General features: G+C 39.2%; 1 protein-coding gene, 1 long non-coding RNA gene and 1 pseudogene across 10 annotated transcripts in view; 1 reads left to right on the forward strand and 2 right to left on the reverse strand.

Moving 5' to 3' along the window:
• Nucleotides 1-9,342: 9,342 nt before the first annotated feature.
• Nucleotides 9,343-25,356, reverse strand: LOC131827155 (uncharacterized). 2 transcript variants are annotated; one of them, XR_009351916.1, is made up of 3 exons: nucleotides 25,266-25,351; nucleotides 23,592-23,682; nucleotides 9,343-10,147 (listed from the first exon to the last, which is right to left on the reverse strand). It is a non-coding gene; the product is annotated as an uncharacterized LOC131827155 (long non-coding RNA). The 2 variants fall into 2 exon arrangements; XR_009351917.1 differs by lacking the exon at nucleotides 23,592-23,682 and having other exon boundaries at nucleotides 25,266-25,356.
• LOC131827152 (complement component 1 Q subcomponent-binding protein, mitochondrial-like) lies at nucleotides 12,496-14,109 on the reverse strand (annotated as a pseudogene).
• COBLL1 (cordon-bleu WH2 repeat protein like 1) overlaps nucleotides 23,966-25,375 on the forward strand; it is a 171,405-nt gene continuing 169,995 nt past the window's right edge. For 3 of the 8 annotated variants that reach the window (XM_059167146.1, XM_059167147.1, XM_059167154.1), the window contains exons 1-2: nucleotides 24,130-24,372; nucleotides 25,081-25,198. In XM_059167146.1, the coding sequence (XP_059023129.1) occupies nucleotides 24,363-24,372; nucleotides 25,081-25,198 (128 nt within the window). In that variant the 5' untranslated portion in view covers nucleotides 24,130-24,362. Of the gene's footprint in view, nucleotides 24,061-24,128; nucleotides 24,373-24,466; nucleotides 25,199-25,375 lie in introns of those variants that run through there. The other 5 variants (XM_059167148.1, XM_059167149.1, XM_059167151.1 and 2 more) reach the window with 4 other exon arrangements.

Genomic DNA, 25,375 nt, shown 5'->3' on the forward strand with positions numbered 1-25,375 from the left:
GCTAGGTAGAGATCAAGAAAAAAGAAAAAAAGTTTCCTTATCTACTTAATCAGAAAAAAAGAGCACTAAAAACATTATCAAAATTAGATTTTTCTCCTATTTGAGTATTAGAAATTAGTTCAGCAGTCCTGCTTTCTTGAGATGTCCTCTTCAGGACTAAAAAGAGTGTTGTTAATCCTGACTCAATTTTTAGTATCTGACAGTTGTCTAAGTAGTGACGTTTTAAAATTCATATCTTATATCCGTAAGTGTGTATATTGAAATATCAAGGGGCGCCTGGGTGGCTCAGTGGGTTAAAGCCTCTGCCTTCAGCTCAGGTCATGATCCCAGGGTCCTGGGATCGAGCCCCACATCGGGCTCTCTGCTCAGCAGGGAGCCTGCTTCCCCCTCTCTCTCTGCCTGCCTACTTGTAATCCCTGCCTGTCAAATAAATAAATAAAATCTTTAAAAAAAAAGAAAAAGAAAAAAAGAAATACCAATAGTTAAGGGGCACCTAGGTAGCTCAATGGCTTGAGCCTCTGCCTTTGGGTCAGGTAATGATCCCAGGGTCTTGGGATCAAGGCCCACATCGGGCTCTCTGTGAAGCAGGGAGCCTGCTTCTCCCTCTCTCTCTCTCTCTCTGCCTGTCTTTCTGCCTGTTTGTAATCTCTGTCTATCAAATAAATGAATAAAATCTTTAAAAAAAAGAAATCTTTTTCACAGTTAAGTGGGAACCAGGTCTTTGAGAATCTTCTCTTGAGACAGCCCTCTTTGGTTTCACAACTCTTCCATCTACCTTGTGTGGCCTTGCATTCATGGCTACCTCCGCCTTCACAGTGGCATAAGGAACAAACCCAAAGCCCTGGAGCACTTGGGTTTGGCTCTCTCATTACCACATAGTCTGTAAGCGTTCTCCCATTGTTCAAAATGGCTCCTCAGACTCTTATCAGTTGTTTTAAAGCTCAAACCTCTGCTGAAGAGCTTCCACAGCTGTTCAGGCTTTTTGGGAGACTCTAACTTATACATGGCAGTGTTGGGAGAGAAGACTTTAACGATGCTTACTTGGCAGAGTTCATGGGTGGAAAGGAGTAATCTAACGAACATTATCTCTGTCTGAGCTCTTCTTGTTGGCTGTCACCCAGTGCCCACTGTCTGCTCCTAGAGGATGCCTGTATTCCTTCTCACCTAGCCCCCTCCATCTTGAAACAGTAACCATGAATTGAATCCTTCTCATACTTTATCCCTGGCTTTCCCTTCCAGTACCAGCTAGAAAAAATTTTTTGCTTTTAAAGAGCACCTGTGATTCCATTAAGTCCAACTAGATAGTCTATTTTATAGGTTAACTGATTAGTAACCTTAATTACCTCTGCAAAATCCCATTTGTGGTGTAATATAACATAATCACATGGCTCATCACGTTCACAGTCCTGAGGATTAAGAGCAAAACCTCAAAAGTTAGGGATGTAGCAGCATTTTAGAATTCTGTCTGCCATGTAATCCTTTTTATAAGGCTCTTAGACTTTTGTTCTTTCTAGCCTATAGTTTAGAGCAGAGTCTGCAAAGAAGGAAGAGGAAAGGAGAGGGTGCATGTTGATGATATGACTGAATATTTAAAGTTAATTCATTATAATAACTAACAATATCAGAATAGAAAAGATCCTCTATTGGGGTGTCACTTATAACTATTTTATATGGATTTGACCAATGTTTCTCTTATGAAAAAGAACATATGGACAATGTGTGAATTGACAATTCCACACAGAAATATTCTGAGTGTTATAAATAAATTACTACTTCATGATTTCAGATGCAATATTTAGTATCTACAAATGACTTTTTCAGATTACTTGGAGTCATTAAAAAATGTTAATATGGGAGGGATGCCTGGGTGGCTCAGTGGTTAAGTGTCTGCCTTCAGCTCAGGTCATGATCCCAGAGTCCTGGGATCGAGTCCCACGTCGGGCTCTCTGTTCAGCGGGGAGCCTGCTTTTCCCTCTCCCTCTGCCTGCCTCTCTGTCTACTTGTGATCTCTTTCTGTCAAATAAAATCTTTTTTTAAAAATGCTAATATGGGAGATATTTACATGTTTCATATTATTCTTAAACTTCTCTCAAACATACAGAAGATGCTGGTTTGAACTCCAGCCTCTTCTGCAACCCCCACTAAAGATGTTAAAAGAGAAAAAGCAGTTAAAGGCTACACTTCGTTCTCTTTTTCTTTGAGTTCTTATTATTCTGTCACACCAAATCATTATTTCCTTTTGAAAAACCATCCAGGTAATAATAACATCTGTTCTGGAAGAGCTTCTTTGTTCAAAGAAAGAACTGATGCCCCTCAGAACTCCTATTTGGTAGTCCTTTGTTCTCTTCTTTTCCTTTTTGTGTCTCTCGTTTTAAATTCACAATTGTATTACCCCTCCACGTCATCCACAGAGCACAACATGCCCTACATTCGAATAGAACAAATACTGCTGTATTATTTTTTAGGCCTCTTAAAATGTTCAAAACGCCCATATTTATTGAGAGCCCACAAGATAAGAGGTTCCGCAAAAAAGGTGTCATCTTTGTTTTCAAACATGATGCTACTCATTCTTCTCAGTAGGACAGTCATTAGTAAATTATTACTCAAACAATGCTGAGAAAATTCTACAAATCCACCTCCAGATTTTTACCCCATATTTTTATGACTGTTCTCAAGAATTCACTGTGAAGTTAGAGATTAGAGATCATGAAGCAAAGTGGTCCATGTGATGTAGAATTTGTAGCCTAGTAAAAGCAAGCGTGGCATTGGATTTGATCACTGTGTCTCCCAGAAAAGTATATTCTAAACCATTGTACCTATGAGATTTTTTTCCAGATTTACACAATATAAACATTAAAAGAGAAAATTTGATATTTCATATTGATGTGATAATTCACTATATCAGGGATTGGCCAACTTTTCTGTAAAGGGACAGATATTGGACATTTTTTAGGCTTTCAAGTCATACAGTTTCTATCATAGCAGCTATTTGATTCTGTTGTCCCATGAACACAGCCACAGAAAATATGCAAACAAATGAGTGTCGCTGTGTTCCAAAAAAACATTTTTATCAACACTAAATTTTTAATTTTACATAATTTTCACATCTCATGTTACTTTTGCTAGTTTTCAATCTTGATAAAATGTACAAACCATTCTTAGCTTGCAATTGTTAAGCCCTGCATTAGGCAAACTCTAGCACTTCTCAAGCTAGTATCTAGGGGTCTGGGGGCAGCTGCTCTAATGGAACACTACAGCCACAAAACTCAACCTTTCCTTAGGGTTGATAAGAATAAACTGTAGAAAGTCTGTCATCTCCATTTCTTGGGTCCTTTTCTTATGAGACAAATTGGTATATGCTAGTAATTGATAGGATTATATTTGTCACTCGCTCCCAACTATTGTTAACACCTACTATGTAGAAATTACTCCGATAGGTGTGTTGGGTGCCTGATATTGAGGAGATATATATATATATATATATATATATATATATATATATATATATATAAAATTATATATCAAAAAAGAATAATGGAAGAACAAATAAAGACAAAATCAGACATAATAAACTAAGAGATCATGCAGCTAACAAGAAGGCAAGAGCTCATATATTTGGGGAGGGTGAGTGTATTTTTTAAGGAAGGCTATCAGATGGAGGTACAATTTTGATCTGGCTTATAGGAGGGGTATAATATCAATATTAAATATTGAAAAAGGACATTCTAATTGTAATTTAGCTAATGAAGTTACATTAAAAGCTCTGTGCACAAGTCCAATTCACCTCTTTCTTAAAAAGTGATACTTATCCACTAATAATCTATGAACTCAAATACTAGAAGTCACAAAGGAAAATACTTTAGACACCCTAAAAGCCCTGAAAGTTTTGTATATTTATAAAAATCACTGGTATTTACTAATTATTAAACCCAGAAAAATCTATCTACCTCTCCATTTAATTCAATATAGGGTCTAAACCAATGAATTTCCATTTTGTGTCTCTCTGTATAATAGTGCAAAATACAGTGTTTTGAGTTGTGCTGTGAACTTAGTGTGTAAAGAGTACTAGCTATATGAAGATGTATTTACCAAACAACAACAATAAGCTAGGTGCTGTGTAAATAGATAAGATTTTCTCTTTTGTGTGCTGTATGTTTGCTGTTGTTTTATGCGTTAGATGTTATTCTGTTAAATGCTCACAAAAAACAAACCATGGAGTATGATATCACATTTTTTTTAAACTGATTTACAGGAAAATTTCAGAGATACTTAAAAACTGAAGAGAATTGGGGCGCCTGGGTGGCTCAGTGGTTGGGCCGTTGCCTTTGGCTCATGTCATGATCTCAGGGTCCTGGGATTGAGCCCCACATCAGGCTCTCTGCTCAGCAGGGAGCCTGCTTCCTTCTCTCTCTCTGCCTGCCTCTCTGCCTGTTTGTGATCTCTCTCTGTCAAATAAATAAATAAAATCTTAAAAAAATAAAACTGAAGAGAATTTATCTTAAATTATTGTTACAACACATTTACTTTAAAATCCTAGCATTTACTTTAAAAATCCCTCCTTACACACATATTTTCAAGATTTACTTACATTTCTACCTGCATTTTCTCTAAATTAGAGAAGCCAGCTAACCTTTGAATCAAAACAAGTCACCCTCAGTTATCCAGCTGTTAGTAACAATGTTAATTTCCTGTGAGCACTGCATTAGCTGCAAATAATTTCTCATATGATGTACTTTCATTAACATAAAGGTCTGAAATATTTCCTAATTGCCCTTGTGATTCCTCTTTTCACCCATGAACTATTTAGAAATGTGTTAATTTTAAAGTATTTAAGATTTTCTCTAAATATCTTGTTACTAATTTCTAGTTTCATTCCATTTCAGTTGGAGAATATACCCTATATAATTTTAGTTCTCTCTCTCTCTTTTTTTTTTTTTTAAGATTTTATCCATTTATTTGACAGACAGAGATCACAGATAGGCAGAGAGGCAGGCAGAGAGGTGGGGGGGGGGGGGCAGGCTCCCTGCTAAGCAGAGAGCCTGATGTAGGGCTCAATCCCAGGACTCTGGGATCATGACCTAAGCCAAAGGCAGAGGCTTTAACCCACTGAGCCACCCAGGCACCCCTGATTTTAGTTCTCTTAAATATACTGAGTTTTTTTACATAGCTCTATGTATAGTCTATACTGGTGAACATATCATGCAGTTTTAGGATATATTTGGCTATAAATGTTAATTAGGTTTTAATGGTTTACTGTGTTGTACAGATCATCTATTTCTTTACTTATTTTTTTACCTAGTTAATTAGAATTATACATATATATTTTGTATATACAAATATATATATAATGCATCTCCCCCACCCCCACCCCCCTTTTTTTGGCTCCAGTCAAGTTCTTATAGGTACCATGTTAAAAATAAATAAATAAATAAATAAATGGAAGAAAGGCAATACAAGAGAACAATAACTAACTTTAGAACTAGTTTATTTCTTATTTTTTTTTTTTAAGAAGGAGTTTAGAATAAAAAGGAAAAAATGATTCATACACTTGATGAAAAGTGGCATTTTGGTTTTGTGGTTTGGTTTTTTGGTAAAGAGCAGGCAGCTGCTGGAGTGTTTCTTAGCTAAAAAAAACTTCTATGATCAAAGACATCAAAGATAACCATCTCTGTTCTCAGCTACAACACTCCCCATCCACAGTCAGCCAAACTGTCCAGTTGAAAGAGGACACTTAGAAAAAGAGGGTGAGGGTGGAAACAGTTGCGCAGAATCAGAGGATATGGTACCAGCTTCCTCACTCTCTTTTCCCTCTCAAGACTCAGTCAAGCCATGGTTGATCATCCCTCTCTCTGCTCTGTCAAAAATAAGCACGTTAACGTTTGATGCCTCTGTGTGCTTAATTGAAGTTTTGGCCGAATCATCCTTATCCTCATGAGCTACTCCTGTGAGTGATATGGTAGGGGGTTGACGAAGTAATCTTACTGCTCCCTGTATCACTTTTAAATGATTCAGTCTCCTTCATGTACATGTTCAGTTCTTCAGATTCCTATCTCTATAATGTGGCCTCTGGGCATACAGGGGACTTAATGTGAATTCATGGAGGAAAGGGATAGTGGCACCAGAGATCCACATGTGCTATCTTCTGGATCTTGCTGGGCCTGGAGGATCCCTGGACTTGTTACCACTATGATGCCACTGATGCTTACTACAGTTGAGTCATCCTCATACACTAATGCTTTTTGTCCTGACCCCGAGTCAGCCTATATTTGCTCCTAGCTTCCTTAACATCTTCTAAAAGCTTCTGGCTAAGGAATATGCATGAGGGCAGGAGCACTGTATTGAGCTCACTCATCTCTCCATGCTTTTCACCATTGTACCATGTTGGTATGTCACCAAGCTGGCTCTTACTAGAGGCCTCAGGATATAGGCCACATCTTTACTGTTCTCAGGTTATCTTGTACTTATCTGAGTGTTTCTAATACATTCTACTTCTGGAATATCCACCTTTGAAGTGGGAAGATGAGGACACACAGATCTGACCTTCGTCCTCGGCTGCTATTAGTTTTCCTTACTCACTCCCCTAGGCTAAAAAACTGGTTTCTACTTCCCTTTCCTCTGCTAGCACTTCAATTTAGTCATAGCCTTTTTCTTCAAGGAACACTTACCTGTTGATTTAGCATTAATGGCAGGTGCTGTGTTTTTCTACTCAGTGGAAGAAACTGTAAGATCTGGGCCTATCAGGCATGTGTTCAAAACACAAGCTCTGCATCACGAGGATCTGAGGATAACTAACTGTAAAAATGCATTGGTGCATTATGTCAAATGCAGTATCTTTATTACAGATGTCTAAAATTTTCCAGCATCTGGGAACTTACTTGTTTTTAGAGCAGTGTGAAAATATTTATGGGGAGACCATATAGTTGATTCTTTTTTTCCTCCTAAATCACGAATGAGGTTACAGATTATTATGAGAAGGAGAACTTTTTCGTATATAATCAAGTGTCAATACATTCAAAAAGACAAATCATATAGATATCTATCTATCTATACACTGTGTGTGTGTGTATATATCTTCCTTTGTATATATAAATCTTTTGTGTATATATACATGTCCCTCAAAGAATCAAATTGTACAGGAATACTTGTATCAGACCAAATAGACTTACTTTTTTAAAAAATATTTTATTTTATTTGTTTATCTGTCTGAGAGAGAGAAAGAGAGCACAAGCAGGGGGAGCGGCAGGCAGAGGAGAAGCAGGCTCCCTATTGAGCAAGGAGTCCAAGGACCCTGGGATCATGACTTGTGTTGAAGACAGACGCTTAACCAACTGAGCCATCCAGGCATCCCCAATACAGACTTTAAAGTAAAAACTGTAACAAGAGACAAAGAAGGATACAACATAATCATAAAGGGAATAAATCAATAAGAAGATACAACAATTATAAATATTTATGTACCCAACCTGGGAGCACCTAAATACATAAAGCAATTATCAACAAGCATAAAGGGAGAAATTGGCAGTAGTACAATAATAGTAGAGGACTTTAATACCCTGCTTACATCAATGGATAGATCATCCAGACAGAAGATCAAAGAGAAAACAGTGGCTTTGAATGACACATTGGACCAGATGGATCTAACAAATATATTCAGAATATCCCATTCAAAAAAAAGGAACATCTGTGTGGCTCAGTTGGTTAAGCAGCTGCCTTTGGCTCAGGTCATGATCCCAGGGTCCTGGAATCAAGTCCCACCCACATCAGGCTCCTTGCTCAGCAGGAAGCCTGCTTCTCCCTCTGCCTGTTGAGTCCCATGCTTGTACTTTCTCTATCTCTCTATCTCTGACAAATAAATAAAATCTTAAAAAAAAATAGCAAAATACATATTCTTTTTGAGGGCCCATGGAACATTCTCCCAAAGAGATCACATGTTAGGGCACAAATCAAGTGTCAATACATTCAAAAAGACAAATCATATCATACCTCTTTCTGATCACAATGGTATGAAATTAGAAATGAAGCATAAGAAAATATGGAAAGAACATAAATACATGGAGGTTAAATAACATGCTATTAAACAATAGATGGACCAACCAAGAAATAAGAAAGGAAATTAAAAAATACATGGAAACAAATGAAAATGAAAATAGAATGGTTCAAAATCCTTAGAATGCAGCAAAAGTAAGAGGGAAAATTATGGCAATATAGTCCTATCTCAAGAAGCAAAAAACAAAAACAAAAACAGACCCAAAACTGCAAACAATCTAACTTTACACCTAAAGGTACCAGAAAAAGAAAAACAAACAAAGCTGAAAGCCCGCAGAAAGAAGGAAATAAGAGATTAGAGCAGATAAATGAAATAAAGACAAAAACAAAACAAACAAACATAAAAACAAAACAATAATACAGCAATGAAACAAGAGCTGGTTCTTTGTAAAGATCAATAAAATTGACAAACCTATAACCAGACTCACAAAGAAAAAAGAGAGAGGACTCAAATAAATAAAATCAGAAATGAAGAAGGGGAAATAACAACCAACATTACAGAAACACAAATAATCATAAGAGAATATTATGAAAAAGTATATGTCAACAAGTTAGACAATCTAGAAGAATGGGTAAATTCGCAGAAGCATATAACCTCCTAAAACTGAATCAGGAAAAATAGAAAAATTGAACAGACTGATTTCTAGCAGTTAAATTGAATCAGTAATCAAGAAATTCACTGGGTGGCTTAGTGGGTTAAAGCCTCAGCCTTGGGCTCCGGTCATGATCCCAGGGTTCTGGGATCCAGCCCCACCTCAGGCTCTGCTCAGTGGGGAGCCTGCTTCCTTCTCTCTCTGCCTGCCTCTCTGCTTACTTGTGATCTATGTTAGTCAAATAAATAAATAAAATCTTTAAAAAAAAATTTTTTTCACAACAAACAGAAGCTGAGGACCAAATCGCTTCACAGGGGAATTCTATCAAACAATTAAAGAAGAGTTAAGGGCACCTGGGTGGCTCAGTGGTTTAAGCTTCTGCCTTTGGCTCAGGTCATGATCTCAGGGTCCTGTTATTGAACCCTAGGCATCAGGCTCTCTGCTCAGCAGGGAGCCTGCTTCCTGCTCTCTCTCTGCCTGCCTTTCTGCCTACTGTGATCTCTGTCAAATGAAACATAAAATCTTAAAAAAAAAAAAAGAAAGAAAGAAATTCAGTATTTGAGGTCGGCATCCTCATACCAAAACCAGGTAAGGATACTATGAAAAAAGAAAATTGTAGGCCAATATTGCTGATGAAGACAGATGCAAAAACCCTCAACAAAATATTAGCAAACTGAATCCAACAATACATTAAAAAAAATCATTCAACACAAGCAAGTGGAATTTATTACAAATCAATCAACGTGATATATTACTTTAACAAGAGAAAGGAAAAAATATGATAATCTCAATAGACACAGAAAAAGCAGTTGACAAAGTACAATATCCATTCATGGGATAAAATTCATTGATATAAAATTCTCAACAAAGTAGTTTTAGAGGGAATATACCTTAATATAATAAAAGCCGTATATGAAAAACGCATAGCTAATGCCATACTCAAAGGTAAAAAAAAACTGAGAGTTTTTCCTCTAAAACCAGGAACAAGACAAAAATGTCCACTCTCACCACCTTTACTCAACATAGTACTGGGAATCCCAGCCATAGTAATTAGACAAGAAAAGGAAATAAAAGGTATCTAAATTTTTAAGGAAGAAGTAAATTTTATACTATTTGCACTTGACACAATACTATATACAGAAAACCCTAAAATCATTATATACCATAGAAAATCACACTCATTCCCATTTATTCATTCATTTAACAAATACTCAAAACCTATGGTCTGCAAGAAAATTTACATTTAAAAATTTTTTTTACCTGGAAGGAAACCTATTACCATTATTAGTGGGTTACCCCTGTACCATCTCCTACTTAGTAGTTGGAGGAGAATACATGGGACTTAAGCAACGAAAGAAACTTAGAGGAGAGTCCAGCTTGGTTTGCTTCGAGCAATGGTGTTCTGTAGCTTCTTTCTGCTTGGGCTCTTTCTGCTATAGAAGACAGTGGTTCCTCAGTGTGAGCCAGGGGACAGGCCCACTGGTTCTCTCCAGGTACTGTTCAAAGTGCTGGAGAGAGAGCAGTGTAAAAAACAATTAGTGCCTTCGCCCCTATGGAGGTCTCCTATAAGCCAAGGAAATATATACTATTAAGCATATAGGGGTAAAAATGATACCTTCAGGACTTCATTACAATTGGAACCACGTAGAGATGATTTCCAAGGCAATACTACTATATTTCCTTAGAGGCAACACTGTGGGCCTTATAGTGGAGTTAAATTGCTATTAAAAAACTATTTGTTGATCTTTTATCTTTTATCTTAGTGAAGATGCTATAATGTCTTTCCTGACCACTGTAATGAAATAAAGTAATTTCCTGCTTCCAGGTGAAAAGGCTGGCACACGTTTTCCTCAGTGTTTTTATTAGTTTTTAAAAAAAGATTTTAGGGGCACCTGGGTGGCTCAGTGGGTTAAGCCACTGCCTTCGGCTCAGGTCATGATCTCAGGGTCCTGGGATCGAGCCCCGCATTGTGCTCTCTGCTCAGCAGGGAGCCTGCTTCCTTCTCTCTCTCTCTGCCTGCCTCTCTGCCTGCTTGTGATCTCTCTCTGTCAAATGAATAAATAAAATCTTTAATAAAAAAAAAAGATTTTATTTATTTATTTGAGAGAGATAGAGATAGAGCATGAGTGGGGTTGGAGTGGGAGAGGCAGGCTCCCTGTGAGCAGGGGGCCCGACATGGGGCTGGATCTCAGGACCCTGAGATCATGACCTGAGCCTAAGGCAGATGCTTAACCACTGAGCCACCCAGGCGCCCCTGAAATTACATTTTAAATATTGGGTCTGCCCTCCACTGTCCTTTGAGTCTTCTTTAGCAGAAAAAATCCTTTTTGGAACTTCCCTTATCTTTTTTACTTTTTCCCTTATCTTTTTACTTCCCCAGACCCCAAAGTATGTAATTGGTTGCTCCTCACCATCCTTGGATAAGAGCTCTTTCTGCCCATAGGTCCTGTCCCTGTGCTTTAATAGAATTCTTTCCCAGCATCAGTTCCAGACCTCACAAACATTCCAAACGCATCAATAATTACAACTTTTTTATTTTATAGATTGAACAAATAGGGTATTATCAACTTTATGTCGACAATTTTGAAAACTTATATAAAATAATTAAATTAGGAATTTGTATGAAAAGGATAAATTTTCTCAAGGAGAAATGAAGACGCTCAAGATCTTTGGGCCACAGGGACCTCACAAAACAAGGCCAACTCAAGACCCCCTGGCCTCAGTTTCGAGGAAGCCCCCTAAGTTATGTACCCTGTCTTTAACTGAATGTGTTAGTGCTGAAGTCTTGGATTTAAGTTACTGACAAAAATGAATAGAGGTAACCTGTGGTAATAAAAATATATTATAAAATAAGTTATAATCCAAAACACCGAGTTTAGGTCTGAATTGGGCCGTGAGATGATACTAAATCTAATTTTTACTTTTTCTTAGCTAAGATTCTACTTAAAAATGACTTGAGTTACTGACTAGAAGTATCCAGAAACATGTTAACCAGAGCTGAACAGGGGTGACCAATTGAGTTTCTTACGTTTTAGCAAAAATTTAAAAAGAAACTCTGATTTGTAAATGTAAGCCCTTTTTTTAAATTCTGAGAAAAAAAAACTCAGAGTTTGGTAACTAGAATCAATAGATCCAAAGCTTTCCTTTTTAAACAGTTACATTGTTTCCAGTTTCTTATGAAATTATGGTTATGAAATATAGTTATTTTCTTTTCTAAAACATGCTACTATAGGGGTGCCTGGGTGACTGTTAGTTAAGCATCTGTTTGGCAACTGTTGTGGTCCCTGAGGGACCAGGGATTGAGCCTAGCATGGAGCTCCTCGCTCAGCAGGAAGCCTACTTCTTCCTTTCCTTCTAGCACTCCCCTTGCTTGTGCTCTCTTGCTCTCTGTCAAAAAAAAAAAAAAAAAAAAAATTAAAAAATAAAATAATAAAATAAAATAAAATAAGCTACTACATAACAATCCTTTGTAGGAGTGTCTGTAACTCCTTAATTGTTCAGATTCTGTTCCTGCCTCAGCATTTAGTTAACTATATGTGTTTTGAAAAGAATTATGATACCTTTAGGGTAAGATTGCCAGATAAAATACAGGGTGCCAGTTCAAGTTGATTTTCAGATAAACAATAAATAACTATTTTGCATAATTAAATATTGCATGGGATATACTTAGGCCAAAAATTATTCACTGAAATAATTATTCACTGAAACTCAAATTTAACTTGGCATCCTGATTTTTGTTTGTTTGTTTGGTTGGTTGGTTTTTTTGAGGACATAAAACAAGTTTATTGTCCATCATTACGTTATACAAACATCTAGGAATAACAGATTTGTAGAGAAGAAATAAATGAAGCGTAAGTAAGAGGACAATGCAAATTGTTTAAGCTTGGATTATTTCCCAGGATGTTAGGCTGAAAACCATCTCAAAGCATGGTTGGGACTGGCTTCAGACGGTTCCCTGGGCAAGGTCTGCCTTGAATTTAAGATGTTCAGTGTCTTTGTCTGCTGTTCTGACTCTTGACAAAACTTTTGAGATCTATGAGAAAAGTAATGTATTCCTGGTGCTCCAGGGCTGTGCAGAGATCCACTAATTCAACTACAAAAGTGTTATCCGCTCCTCGATCTGCCAAGAAATCCACCAGGTGGTCATATAAGGCCCAGGTCATGGAATTGGTGTTCAATGTCCTTTCACAAAGACTTGCCAATGGACTGAAAGCTCATTTCGCCGAGGGAGAAAATGTCACTCTTGTCCTCCTCTTTTTGCCCAACCTCATCTTCTGGGCTCCTCCTCCCCATCAAATGTTGGCAGGATGCTATTATGAATGTTGAAAGTGGCAGTGATCTTTTCTCTAGCAACTTTCCTCAATCATTTGGCTTCTGTTCCATTCATTTCCAGCTACCAACCTCCAGACATCTTGGGAAGGGACTTAATGTTCTGTATCTTCTTTTCCTCTTTAATTTCATCATTCAGGGATTCAACCAAAGTTTTATCCTCCTGGGCTGTGCAGAGCATCGCAACTGCACCAGGCCCACGTGTACCTGGAGTGGTCCAGAGGTCTGCACGCATGGTTGGGGTGGCGGGATGCATCTGGCACCCAGTCCAGCCTCAGCCAAACCCAGCCTGCAGGACACAGGGCACCACAGAGGCAGCATCCCTGCAGGGGACAAGTGCAGGCATGGAGCACGACCCAGGCTGAAGATCCCGAACCCCTTCCCCGGGGGGAGTTCTGCCCCTGGACATCCTGTATTTTTGTTTACTAAATCTGACAACCCTATTTTTTAAAAGATTTTATTTATTTATTTGAGAGTGAGAGATAGAGAGAGAAAGCACGAATGGGTTGGGAAGGGTATAGGGAGAGGGAAAAGCAGGCTTCCCACTGAGCGGGGGGTGAATGTGGACTTGATCCCTGGGATCATCACCTGAGCCAAAGGCAGGTGGCTAATGACCTGGTCACCCAGGTCACCCACCCAGGTCACTCACCCAGGTGGCCACCCAGGCCCACTGACAATTGTATTTAGAAGTCTCTGTTTTCCAATAAATGTAAGAGATGGTTCTTTCTCAGATTTAACATTTTACAGTTCCCATCTGTGACAGACTTTTTTGTACGTATAATTGTTACTTATTCGTAATTCAAACCTTCCAACTCTATAGACTATCATATCAATTTATCACTGTCTTATTGATGAAGAAACTAAAAGTTATGAAATTATTTTCCAAATTTTCCTTTAGATATGGGGATTATGAATTCCCACTAATAAAACTGTAAGTGTAAAGTTGACGAGCCTCACTGGATTGCCTTGATGTTCAAGTTTAAAGACACACTAATGCTGAAATAACTAGGTATATTTATTGTTTTTTTTGTTAGACTTCTACAGCCAATGTCATTTGAAGCACAGAACTCATAAATGGAAGGATAGTATTCTGAAACTACCGTTAGTATGTTCTACCAACTCACTTTTTAAAATTCCTCAATTTCCTCTATCATCATAAAAAAAAGAAAAGGTGAGATCTTTCAGAAAGCATTGGAAGGAAGCTCTTGGGTGTTGAAATAGTGCTAGCAATACCTCAGCTTGTTGTATAGCATTGACAGGTAGGAAAATTTATAACATGCACAAGAATCGTGCCTGGGGCTATGAGGCAATTCTTAATCCAAACCAAAATATATAGAAAGTAGTCTCATATATGCCTGACGTAAAACTGTGTTTTAGTAACATTCCACACAAAGGTCACTGACTGTCATAAATAGTTCCCATGCAGCCAGGAAATACAGAGGTTAAAAATGGTTGTAATATCATTCCTTTCACATCCTCAGAAAGAACATCTTTATTCTTTTTTTTTTTAATTTTATTTTTAAAAGAGATCACAGTAGGCAGAGAGAGAGAGAGGCAAGCAGGTTCCCCGCTGAGCAGAGAACCCGACAAGGGCCTCGATCCCAGGACCCTGAGATCATGATCTGAGCTGAAGGCAGAGGCTTTCACCCACTGAGCCACCTAGGCGCCCCAGAAAGAACATCTTAATTCCATTTTTATTTTATTTATTTATTTTTTTAAGATTTATTTATTTATTTATTTGACAGAGAGAAATCACAAGTAGATGGAGAGGCAGGCAGCGAGAGAGAGAGAGGGAAGCAGGCTCCCTGCTGAGCAGAGAGCCCAATGCGGGACTCGATCCCAGGACCCTGAGATCATGACCTGAGCCGAAGGCAGCGGCTCAACCCACTGAGCCACCCAGGCGCCCCTCCATTTTTATTTTTTTATTCCAAAGATAATTATATATTTACTTAGTACATTCCCAGATCTCTGTATGAGAATATTTGTTCTTGTTGACCAAAGTTATCCACCTTATATATTACAATAGAAAACTGTAAAGAGCTAGAAAATATATACTAACTTAATTTATACAGTAGCTCCTATAAATAATCATACAAAAACCACCAAAGAAAATTACCTTATGCAAATAATCTTCTACCTAAGTATCTTGTGACGCCTGATAAATGTAATATACCCAGAAGAAAATACATTAGTCAACAGTGATCTGCATAGCAACTTCTCCTACCATTTCTTTTTTTGAGTATTTTTTTTTTTTTTTTTTTAATTCGACAGAATGAGATAGCAGGAGAGCAGAAGCACTGGGAGCAGCAGAAGCAGGTCCCCCTCCAAGCAGGAAGCCTGATAAGGGGCTCAGTCCCAGGACCCTGGAATCATAACCCAAGCCAAAAGCAGTGCCTTAACCAATTGAACTAGCCAGGCACCCCCTGAATAGATTTTTAATTCAGACTTAGACTTGTATGGTCAAAGCTGCTTGAGTACCTTCAATGTGCTGGACATTCTGTTCAGCCTGTTAATAAATAGGTATTATTAGGGCACCTGGGTGGCTCAGTGAGTTGAGCCTCTGCCTTCGGCTCAGGTCATGATCCCAGTGTCCTGGGATCAAGCCCCTCATCAGGCTCTCTGCTCGGTGGGGAGCCTGCTTCCCCCCTCTCTCTGCCTGCCTCTCTGCTACTTGTGATCTCTGTCAAATAAATAAAATCTTTAAAAGAAAAATGAATAGGTATTATTCTCCCCCATTTACATATGAAAAAGACTCAAGTTGATACACTCACATATATACAATTTATAATTCCACCCGTTTCTGCTTTCCTATCACATTTTCCCAGGTCTACCGTGTTCACCAGGGCAAAATAGTTTTAAATAGCCAGTAATTAAAGATTGAAATTAGAAAAAAAAAAACAAACTCTATACCTAATATGTGCTAGATACATTAACTTCTATTACTTTACCTGGACTTTTAGTACTGTACTCTTTCCATCATACTATCCATATTCCAAATATATAGTTTGTGAGTTATTTTTCTTGACTGGCTGCCTTTGATATTCTCAGGAGAATTTTTTTTTTTTTCTTGTTGGTAGAGAGAAATATACAGTGTAATTAATTTACGTCAAGGGTGGCTCACTCCAGAATGCATCTGAGTTTCTGATCATCTTTAAGTTTCTGTGTTTTGTTTTTCTGACCTTCATATTTCTTGGATGAAACTGGAAACATCCATAGTCTCAAAGTCTCCCCAAGCTAAAGTAGATCCTTTGGGACAAGCAGGTTTAGGCAGCCAGTATGTTTTTTTTCTTTTAAAGATTTTATTTATTTATTTGACAGAGTGAGTGAGAGAGCACACAAGCAGGGGGAGCAGTAGAAGGAGAGGGAGAAGCTACTCTCCTCCTTCTACTGCTCCCCCTGCTTGTGCTCTCTCTGCTTGGCAGGGAGCCAGATTCAGGGCTCTAGATCCCAAACCCTGGGGTCATGACCTGAGCCAAAGGCAGATGCTTGACCAACTGAGCCACGCAGGTGCCCCTAGCTGGTACTTTTGACTTAGAATTCAGAGATGGGAAATGGTATTCAGCATGATATTTATATAATAATATTAATTTTCTATGGACTAACCTCTTATCCTAGCAGCAAGGTAATTGTAATGTTACTTTAAAAAAAAATAAAAAAAATAACTTTTACTTCTCATTTTGCCATTTCCCTAGTTTTGAGTCCTCAGGCAAGTCATTTGTTTCAATTTATAGAACTGTAATATAGGGATATGAGTGTTTATCTCTGCAAACTCTTAAAGGACTCAAACTATACTCAGTGAATGAAAGTACTTTGCAAGGTGTTACAATGTGAAGTTTTGTTATTAATAGTCGTTATACATAAGTTCAATAGCTTTTAATGCAATGAGCTTGATTACTCAACACAGATGGAGGGAAAAAGAACTGAACTCATGGGGCGCCTGGGTGGCTCAGTGGGTTAAGCCTCTGCCTTTGTCTCAGGTCATGATTTCAGGGTCATGGGATTGAGCCCCACGTCGGACTCAGTGGGGAGCCTGCTTCCTCCCTCTCTCTCTGCCTACTTGTGATCTGTCATAAATAAATTTTAAAAAAGAACTGAAACTCATTATAGAGATAAGGAGATTGAAGATTCAATAGCTTAATGACTTGACCAAGGTAATCATAAGCACAGAAAGGCAGACTCTCCCAACATGAAGCAGAACATTCCGCTTTACAGACTAGGCCTGAACCAAGACATAGGTGGCTCCCATTCTTTAAGAAAAGGATTTCTGTCACCCTTATCGGATGCTTATATCGCCTTCACTGAATGCTTATTCTTTCCCAGGAGCAGTAACTCTCCTGACGTTACCGAGATAGTGAGTAGCCAAGACAGGGATGTGAACCCAAATCTGTCTGGCTCCAAAGTCTGAGCTCTTAACTGCTGTGGTACTTAGTTAACCACACACGTGCTCAACCTCCCAAGAGAAAAAGCAGTTGTTGGATGAGGAGCCCTGGCATAATGCAATATGCTGAGACTTGTTACATTTTATGTTTGGAATGCCAGAGTCAGTGACTGCCTCAGTCAAAGTTGCACATTTTGAGATATAAGGACACTGGCAAGTAGTTAAGGGCTTACAAATCTCCTTAAGGGAGAAAAGTAGCGCCCATCTACAGTTACAATTCAATAGGCATTAAGATATAATTTAAGGGGCGCCTGGGTGGCTCAGTGGGTTAATCCTCTGCCTTTGGCTCAGGTCATGATCTCAGGGTCCTGGGATCGAGCCCCATATTGGGCTGTCTGCTTGGCAGGGGGCCTACTTCCTCCTCTCTGCCTGTGTCTCTGCCTACTTGTGATCTCTTTCTGTCAAATAAATAAGTTAAAAAAAAAAAGATATAATTTAAGTTCACTTTTTGGTCATTAGCCTGTTTTTGTTTTTGTTTTTTAAGAAAAGAGAGAAAACACCCATATGAGAATGGTGTTTAAATTGTAAATCACAAGGTTAATTTTAACAGAGCTGATACTTTTTTGGAAGTTTTTCTTTTTCCATTTAAAAAATTTAAATTCAATTAATTAACATATAATGTATTATTGGTTTCTGAGGTAGGGGTCAGTGATTTATCATCAGTCTTATATGATATACCCAGTGCTCATTACCTTACGTGCCCCTTTAATGTCCACCACCCAGCTACCCAACCCCCTACCACCCTCCCCCACAGCAGTCCTCAGCCTGCTTTCTATGATTAAAAGTCTCAGGTCTTGTCTCCATCTCTGATTTCTTCTTGTTTTATTTTTTCCTCTTTTCCCCTATGATCCTGTTTTGTTTCTTAAATTCCACATATGAGTGAGATTATATGATAATTGTCTTTCAAACAGTGCTGATACTTCAATGACATAAAAGGGCTCACTGTTTTCCAATGACTTAGAAAATTACTTCTAACCAATAACAGATTTATAGAATCTAGGTACGGAAATTCATTGTGACAAAAAGACATCTTAAAGTGGGAGTAAGAAAATGGACTTTAGACAATTTGGTGTTGATATATCAGAATCTATAGCTTGGAATTTGGATGGGCACTGAAAACTCAGCCCTCCTGCATGCCTATAGTACTTAATATTTTAAACGTCTGCATGCCCATGCATGTTTCCAGAGGCCTCACCTCTATCCTGGAATGTATGCATGTTAATAATACATGCATTATACACAATATATACATTCTAATTGCTTAGAAATGTATGTGATAATATAGAAATACAGTGCCATTTATAAGAGCCATTGCATACTAAACTCAGACATTTCTTCTTTTGATAATTAGGGTTGAAAAAAATGTTTGATTTTATCAATTGGAAGAGAGGTAGGGATCCTTCAAACAACTAATGACCAATTTTCTTTAGATTTTCACTTGATTGAGTCTCACAAAAATATTATTGATAAACCCAGTGGTCTATCAGCCCCTCCAGGGCAGAGGCAGTATCTTTGCCATCTTTGTTTCTCAAATCCAGTGTTAGGTATTATAGATATTCAGTAAATGCTCCCTTTATTCAAAATTTAATTCATAAATATATAATCTACTTGGAGATTCTATGCAAAGAAAATAGACAGGGATTTTCTAAGTTTTGAAATATAAAAAATAAGTTAAAAGCTCCTTGAAATGGACAAGAAATCATATTTATTTTGGTACTTCAATTTCCTTTACATTTTTCTTGTTTTTTTATTTTGGTACTTTTAATCTCTAGAATGTTTACATAGAGTATGTAAACATACTCTAGAATGTTTAATCTCTAGAATGACATAGAATGTCATTTCTATGTAAACATTTTCCCAAAAGAGAAATGGAGGACGCCTGGGTGGCTTAGTGGGTTAAGCCTCTGCCTTCGGCTCAGGTCATGATCTCAGGGTGCTGGGATCGAGCCCCACATCGGGCTCTCTGCTCAGCAGGGAGCCTGCTTCCCCCGCCCCTCTCTCTGCCTGCTTCCTCTCTGCCTACTTGTGATTTCTCTTTCTGTCAAATAAATAAAATCTTTACAAAATTGTAAATGCTATAATGTGATAATAAAATTGTAATTCCAAACATAAGGTTATGAAAAGCACAATTTATATTTTATTCTATAAATAGTATTGTTCCTATTTTCTTCAAACTCTGATACAAATGTTAAACTTCATAGAAGAAAAGTGGATTTACTGATATTTTATAAATATTATAACCAAATATGACTTCTTCTAGTAGTATTTAAAAAACCATAAAAAATATAACATCCTCCACACTCAAGTACCCTCATACATGTGATCTATAAAAATTAAAGAAGAAATATTAAACACTTAAAAATATAATCATACTACCATTTTATTTGAGTATGTTACTTATTTCACATAGTATACATTTTATGAACATTGTTTACATAGAAAAATGGCTATAATTACCATGGTTATTAAAATACAATAAATACAATAAAATAATACAACCTTTAGTTGTTGCATTTGCTTTTCATTTTTTTCTAAGTAAGTCCTACACCCAGTGTGGGGTTTGAACTCATGGCCCACAGATGAAGAGTTGCATGCTCCAGAGATTGAGCCAGGCAGGGGTCCCTGTTTTGCTTTTAAATAAATGTAATTAACATTTGGTTTGGAAGTAATTTCAATGGACAAAACTAATCTGTAAGTTTTACCATAATTATATACATTAGACATTAGACAAACACACATTTAAAAATTTAATCATTTTTCACAAATTCCTTCAAATGTATTTCTGTCTTTGGTGTGAAGAGCATCCCTTCCCCACCTTACCCCATAATCTCTCTCTTTCAATTAAATAAACAAAATCTTAAAAAAAAAAAAAAAATATATATATATATATATATATAAAATTTATTTTCACCTATGAAACAATTACTGGGCAATTTGAAAGTGAAAGGCATTAAAATAAGATGAGAAATAAGAGAGGAAGGAAAAACAGTTATGTCAATGATAAAGATAGGGACAGTAGTGACTAAGTAGAAAACCTGTCTAAGAATCCTGGCTTCCAGAGGACAAAAAGGATTTGGGTACTTTAGGATAAAGGATAAAGCTCTTTCATGGAGTATTTATATTGAAGACAATGACTTCTAACAACACTTTCTATGTTTTAAATCATGTGGGAGTATTCTGTAAATTATAAGAATACCATAAGAAGACAAAATGATAATAAACTATTATGTATATATTCCAGACTTGGGAATAAAGCCATAAGCCTGACTTTTAGATTCCTGTTGTCATCAATAAACTCTAATAAAGATCTTAATAATAATAATAAAGACATATTTGATTGAGATTAAGGGGCTTCTATGAAATACAAGGTCTGAAGAGATTCATTAAAATTGAATACTACCTTGCAACATCTCTGATCTTGCTATATAAAACCTCTCACACACATACACATACACACTCTAGGAAGACATAAGCACTTTCTTTAGGCTATACTATGCTAAAGTGAAATACAGATGAAGATAGATCACCTCTTAAGTATGAATTTTTTTTTTAAGATTTTAAAAATTTATTTGAGAGTCAGTGAGGGAGAGCATGTGAGGGGAGAGGGTCAGAGGGAGAAGCAGACTCCCCATGGAGCTGGGAACCCTATGTGGGACTCAAGGCAGGACTTGATACCGGGTCTCTGGGATCATGACCTGAGTCAAAAAGGCAGTCGCTCAACCAACTGAGCCACCCAGGCACCCTGATTTTTTCTGTTTTAAATAAATCTATTCTGTGACATTTATACTCGAATAAAAACATAAATATTAAAAAGTTTTTCATTGTCCCAAATAATTTACAAAATATGTAGATAAACTCCAATTCTATTTCTCCAATAACTTTTGCATTGCGCACTTCATACAGTGTCTGCTTTTTATATAAGCACATACATATTTATTAAGTATGTAAACATTTTTCTCTTTTAATATTCTCCAAGCAGAAATCGAGATCGTAAACTATCATTTGAAGAGATATATAGCTAAATGGATCTTCTTTCTACCTGGTGATTTTGAAACTAACTCCATCAGGTAGATGTAGAATAAGTCTCTCCCAAAAGGAACAAATTCAGTATCTTCTCCATTTTAAATGGTCTACCAGTTTTTTTTTTTTTTAAAGGTTGTTTTTTATTTATTTGACAGAGAGGGAGGGAATCAAAAAGGGGGAGTGGAGGAGGGAGAAGCAGGCTTCATGCTGAGCAGTCATGAACTGAGCTGAAGACAGATGCTTAAGGACTGAGCCACCCAGGGACCCCTACCTGTTCTTTTAAATTGAAAAGGCCAGTCCTGAGGTAAATTCCCACTTGCCTCTAAAAATCCCCCCCCCCCCCCCCCCCCGAGGAATGGAGTCTTAAAGTGTTTCTTCTCTCCTTCATCCATTCCGCAGACATTTGCAAATAGCATTCAGTGTTCTGGGCAATTCTTTCAGGACACAAAGGATGAGACATGGATCCTTAAGTTCACTCCACCACACACCCCGTTACTATGTAACTGAAAACTGAAAATACCATGGGGCCCTGGACCCACTCAACAGAATTTGCTGGGGCTAAGAAAGGGAAGGGCTAATACTACCTATGTAGTCAGGAAGGTCTTTCAGAAGAGAAAATACCCAAGTACATGCATTAAAAATGGTTGGATGGACTGAAGGAAGGGAGATTTCCAAAGAGAAATTGACCAAAATCTTGTAAATTGGGTAATTTTGCAATAGTTCAGCATAACCAGAGGGAAGGATTGAGAGCAGGTACTTTATAGCAACTGTGATTACTATTTTGCTAATGAACTATGTATGTAACTAGCAGACTCTAGGAGATATAGGTTAGTACCATATGAGAAGATCTAGGCTATTAGTGATTTGGAAAGTTGTCAGTCATGATTATACCTAAGGAAGGCTAAGTAATAATTGGCCTACAGGATACTTCAGTCCTGTGCCCTCCCATTTTAATACTCACTTTACGACTGCAGCAGCTAGAAAAGAGAACATAGAGTCAAGCACTGGCCCTTCAGTGATTCCACCAGGAAATGAAACGTTTCATGTCTGTTCACGTTTACTTACTAAAACAACGCTATATCTATTTTCAATGAGGATGAGAGTATAATCCTCCCCTATACCTAAAACTAGGACAGGAAAAATTGGTGATCATTGAAAATGCTTTCAGCAGTTATGAAATGTTATGAAAATGTTTGATGTTTCAGTTTAGACTAATGTAGTCAATATTTATTAGCATGTCATAAATTAAGATTGAAACTAATTAAAATGTAATCTTGATTTTGTGATTGAAAGTCAATAGACTTTAGTTTCACCGTTACTCAATACTTGTATTACTGTCTGTGCAAGCAACTGTAAGTCATTTAGAGGCAAGATTAACTCATAAAATTGTTTAATCTTAGTTATTTAGAGACTAAAAGCCAGATACATTTAATTGATTTGATTAATATTTAAATCAGGTAAGATATTAAAACACAACTTTTCTGATATGGTTTCAATATCGAAATAAGGCACTTTTCCCCCTTTTCATATGTAAAGATACATTGAAAAGAATGTATCATGCACAGAAAGGAGTACATAGTGATGACTGCCCATAACAGACAGATGGCATATTGCTAGGTATTCAATATGTTAGTTTCATCTAACATTTAGTATGCTAGTTGATTGCTACAGTGCTTAAATATTAAGGAGCATTAAGTCAAGACTTGGTTTTATATATCAGTTTTACTACCTGTCAAACGTGATCTTCTCACTAGGGTGAAGTGGTTAACACAGATTGGTTACCTGATGCTAACATGACAGCAGAGGCCTCCTTTACCATGCTTTCACCTAGTCTCTGCAAACGTTTATTGAAATATTTTTATTCTTAAACTGTAGTTTAGGGTTAATTTATTAATTTCACGTTATTTTTCTGAAAGTGTTTTTATTTAAGAACATTATAAGATAAAATGATAGCAGACTATTATGTATGTATTCCAGGCTTCGGAATAAAGCCATAAGCCTGACTTTTTAAGCTCTCTGTTGTCATCAATAAACTCTAATAGACCATATAATAATAATAATAATAATAAAGACATGCTGGACTGAGACAAGCTTTTGGGCCTGTCAAAAATGGCTTGCACCTTTCAGCTGGCATTTATGATATACGAGATATGCAAATATACCTGTTTGTCAGGTGTAAAGAACCATCTACAGAGCATGTGCTTGGGAACCAAAATGGACGAACAAGCACCCAGCTGTGTGATTCTTTTGTTCCTGTAAAATTTCCAAGAGGTGAATAAAATCTACCATTTGTTCTTAGTTAATAGGTTATCACCAGACATGATCTTCCAGTCCTCATGTCACAGCTGTTATATGCTTAAAAAGAACGAAAGAAATATGCCTCTGAAGACAAGGCAAGCTTAAACCTGACACCGATTAGAAAAATCAGTGTCACAGGTGCGCTTTTAATCGAATAGCAGCCACCTTAGAGGTCAAGTTGGGGGGTGGGGGGGGTGTGGAAAAACAAAACAAACCGCCCAGTATGTGGAAGGTCGAAACACGTGGAGAGCAAGCTGCAGGCCCCGCTCGGCGAGTTTTCCCTCCGCACTTCCGCGGCAGCCCGGGTGCTCCCGGCTGGTTCTCGCAGGGCAGGTACCCTTCCCTTCCTCCCCACCTGTTGGGCTCCCGCGCGCCCGGCTTCCCGAAGCGACGCCCTAGCGATGGGAATGGGAACTCTCTGAGTGGGAGTTTCCTTTCCGTTCGGCTCCCCCAGCCGGACCCCAAAGACCCGAAATCGGGTGGGAGGGAAATTCCTACTCGGTCCTCGCCCACCCCCGCCCGTTTCTGTCTCTGGCTCACTGCCTCGCTCGCTCCGATGCCGCCGAGGCTCGTCGGCACTTCTGGGTGGCCGGCCGGAGAAGGTGGCGGCGAGCTCCGGGGCTCTGGGCTGGGAAATGGGGCAGGGTGAGTAAGCCGCCTTGGGAAAGGCCCTGCGGCGCCCCGAGAGGGCCAGCCACCCCGCCCGCAGGGCAGGGGGAGGCGCTGCGTGCGCCGGGCCCGCGCGGGGCTGAGCCTGGGAGCGGCTGCCGCGCTTTCCTCCTTCAAGTCCCGGCTTGAGAGACCAACTCGGAGCGCGCGGTCCGGGGGAGGGAAGAGTGGGAGAGGAAGCCGCGGGAAAGAACAGGGGAGCCACTGTCTCCTGAAAAGAAAGTGGGAGCCCTGGGTGGGAAAAGAGGAACTAGCCCTCCTAACTTTTCTTCGCGAAAAGTTTTCCCAGGGCGTTCTGTTTGTGCAAACTCGGCCGGGGGAGCCCGGAGACGCGCTGCCGGCGTGGCGGCGGTGCCTCGGATCCCAGCTTCTCGCCCCGCTCCTCCTCCTTCCAGCCTGGGGAGCTCCTCTCCCGCCCCGAGAGGCGCCAAATGGCTACCCAGTAAGCCCCACGGGGCGGAGGCTGCAGCGCCGCCTTCCGCCCCCGAAGCTGCCGGCGGCCGCTAGGACCTGAGGCGGCGGCGCCCGCGGGCTGGGAGCCTCGGCCCGCAGGTGGAAGCGCACCCGGAGGTGGACGGGCCCGGGGCTGGGGGGCTCGGGCGGGCTCCTGACGCGCGTCCCGCCCCGCTCAGGCCTTGGGTAGGCGCGCGGCCCGCCCTGACCAGCCGGCCTCTCCCACTCTAGTAGTGACACGCCGCCTCGGAGCTGGAGCCCGCGCCGCGCCCCGCAGGGCGATGGACAGCCGAACCCCGCGCGCGCCGAACGCCCTGGCGGCGCCCACGCTTCCCGCCGCCCCCACAGGGTAAGTCCGGAGCGCCGCGCCGAAGTTCTCGGGGAGGGCGAGGGCAGCAAGGCCCCAGCGCGTTTACCTGGCTGGCAGCTCGCTGCCTGACTCACTGGCTGCGGGAGAGGCGGCGGAGGAGCCTGCTTGCTCCCGGCCTCCTTGGAGGCCGCCCGGGCGCGGGGGCGGAGGGCTATG

Source organism: Mustela lutreola, chromosome 3, assembly GCF_030435805.1.
Source record: "Mustela lutreola isolate mMusLut2 chromosome 3, mMusLut2.pri, whole genome shotgun sequence".
NCBI classification, from domain to species: domain Eukaryota; kingdom Metazoa; phylum Chordata; class Mammalia; order Carnivora; family Mustelidae; genus Mustela; species Mustela lutreola.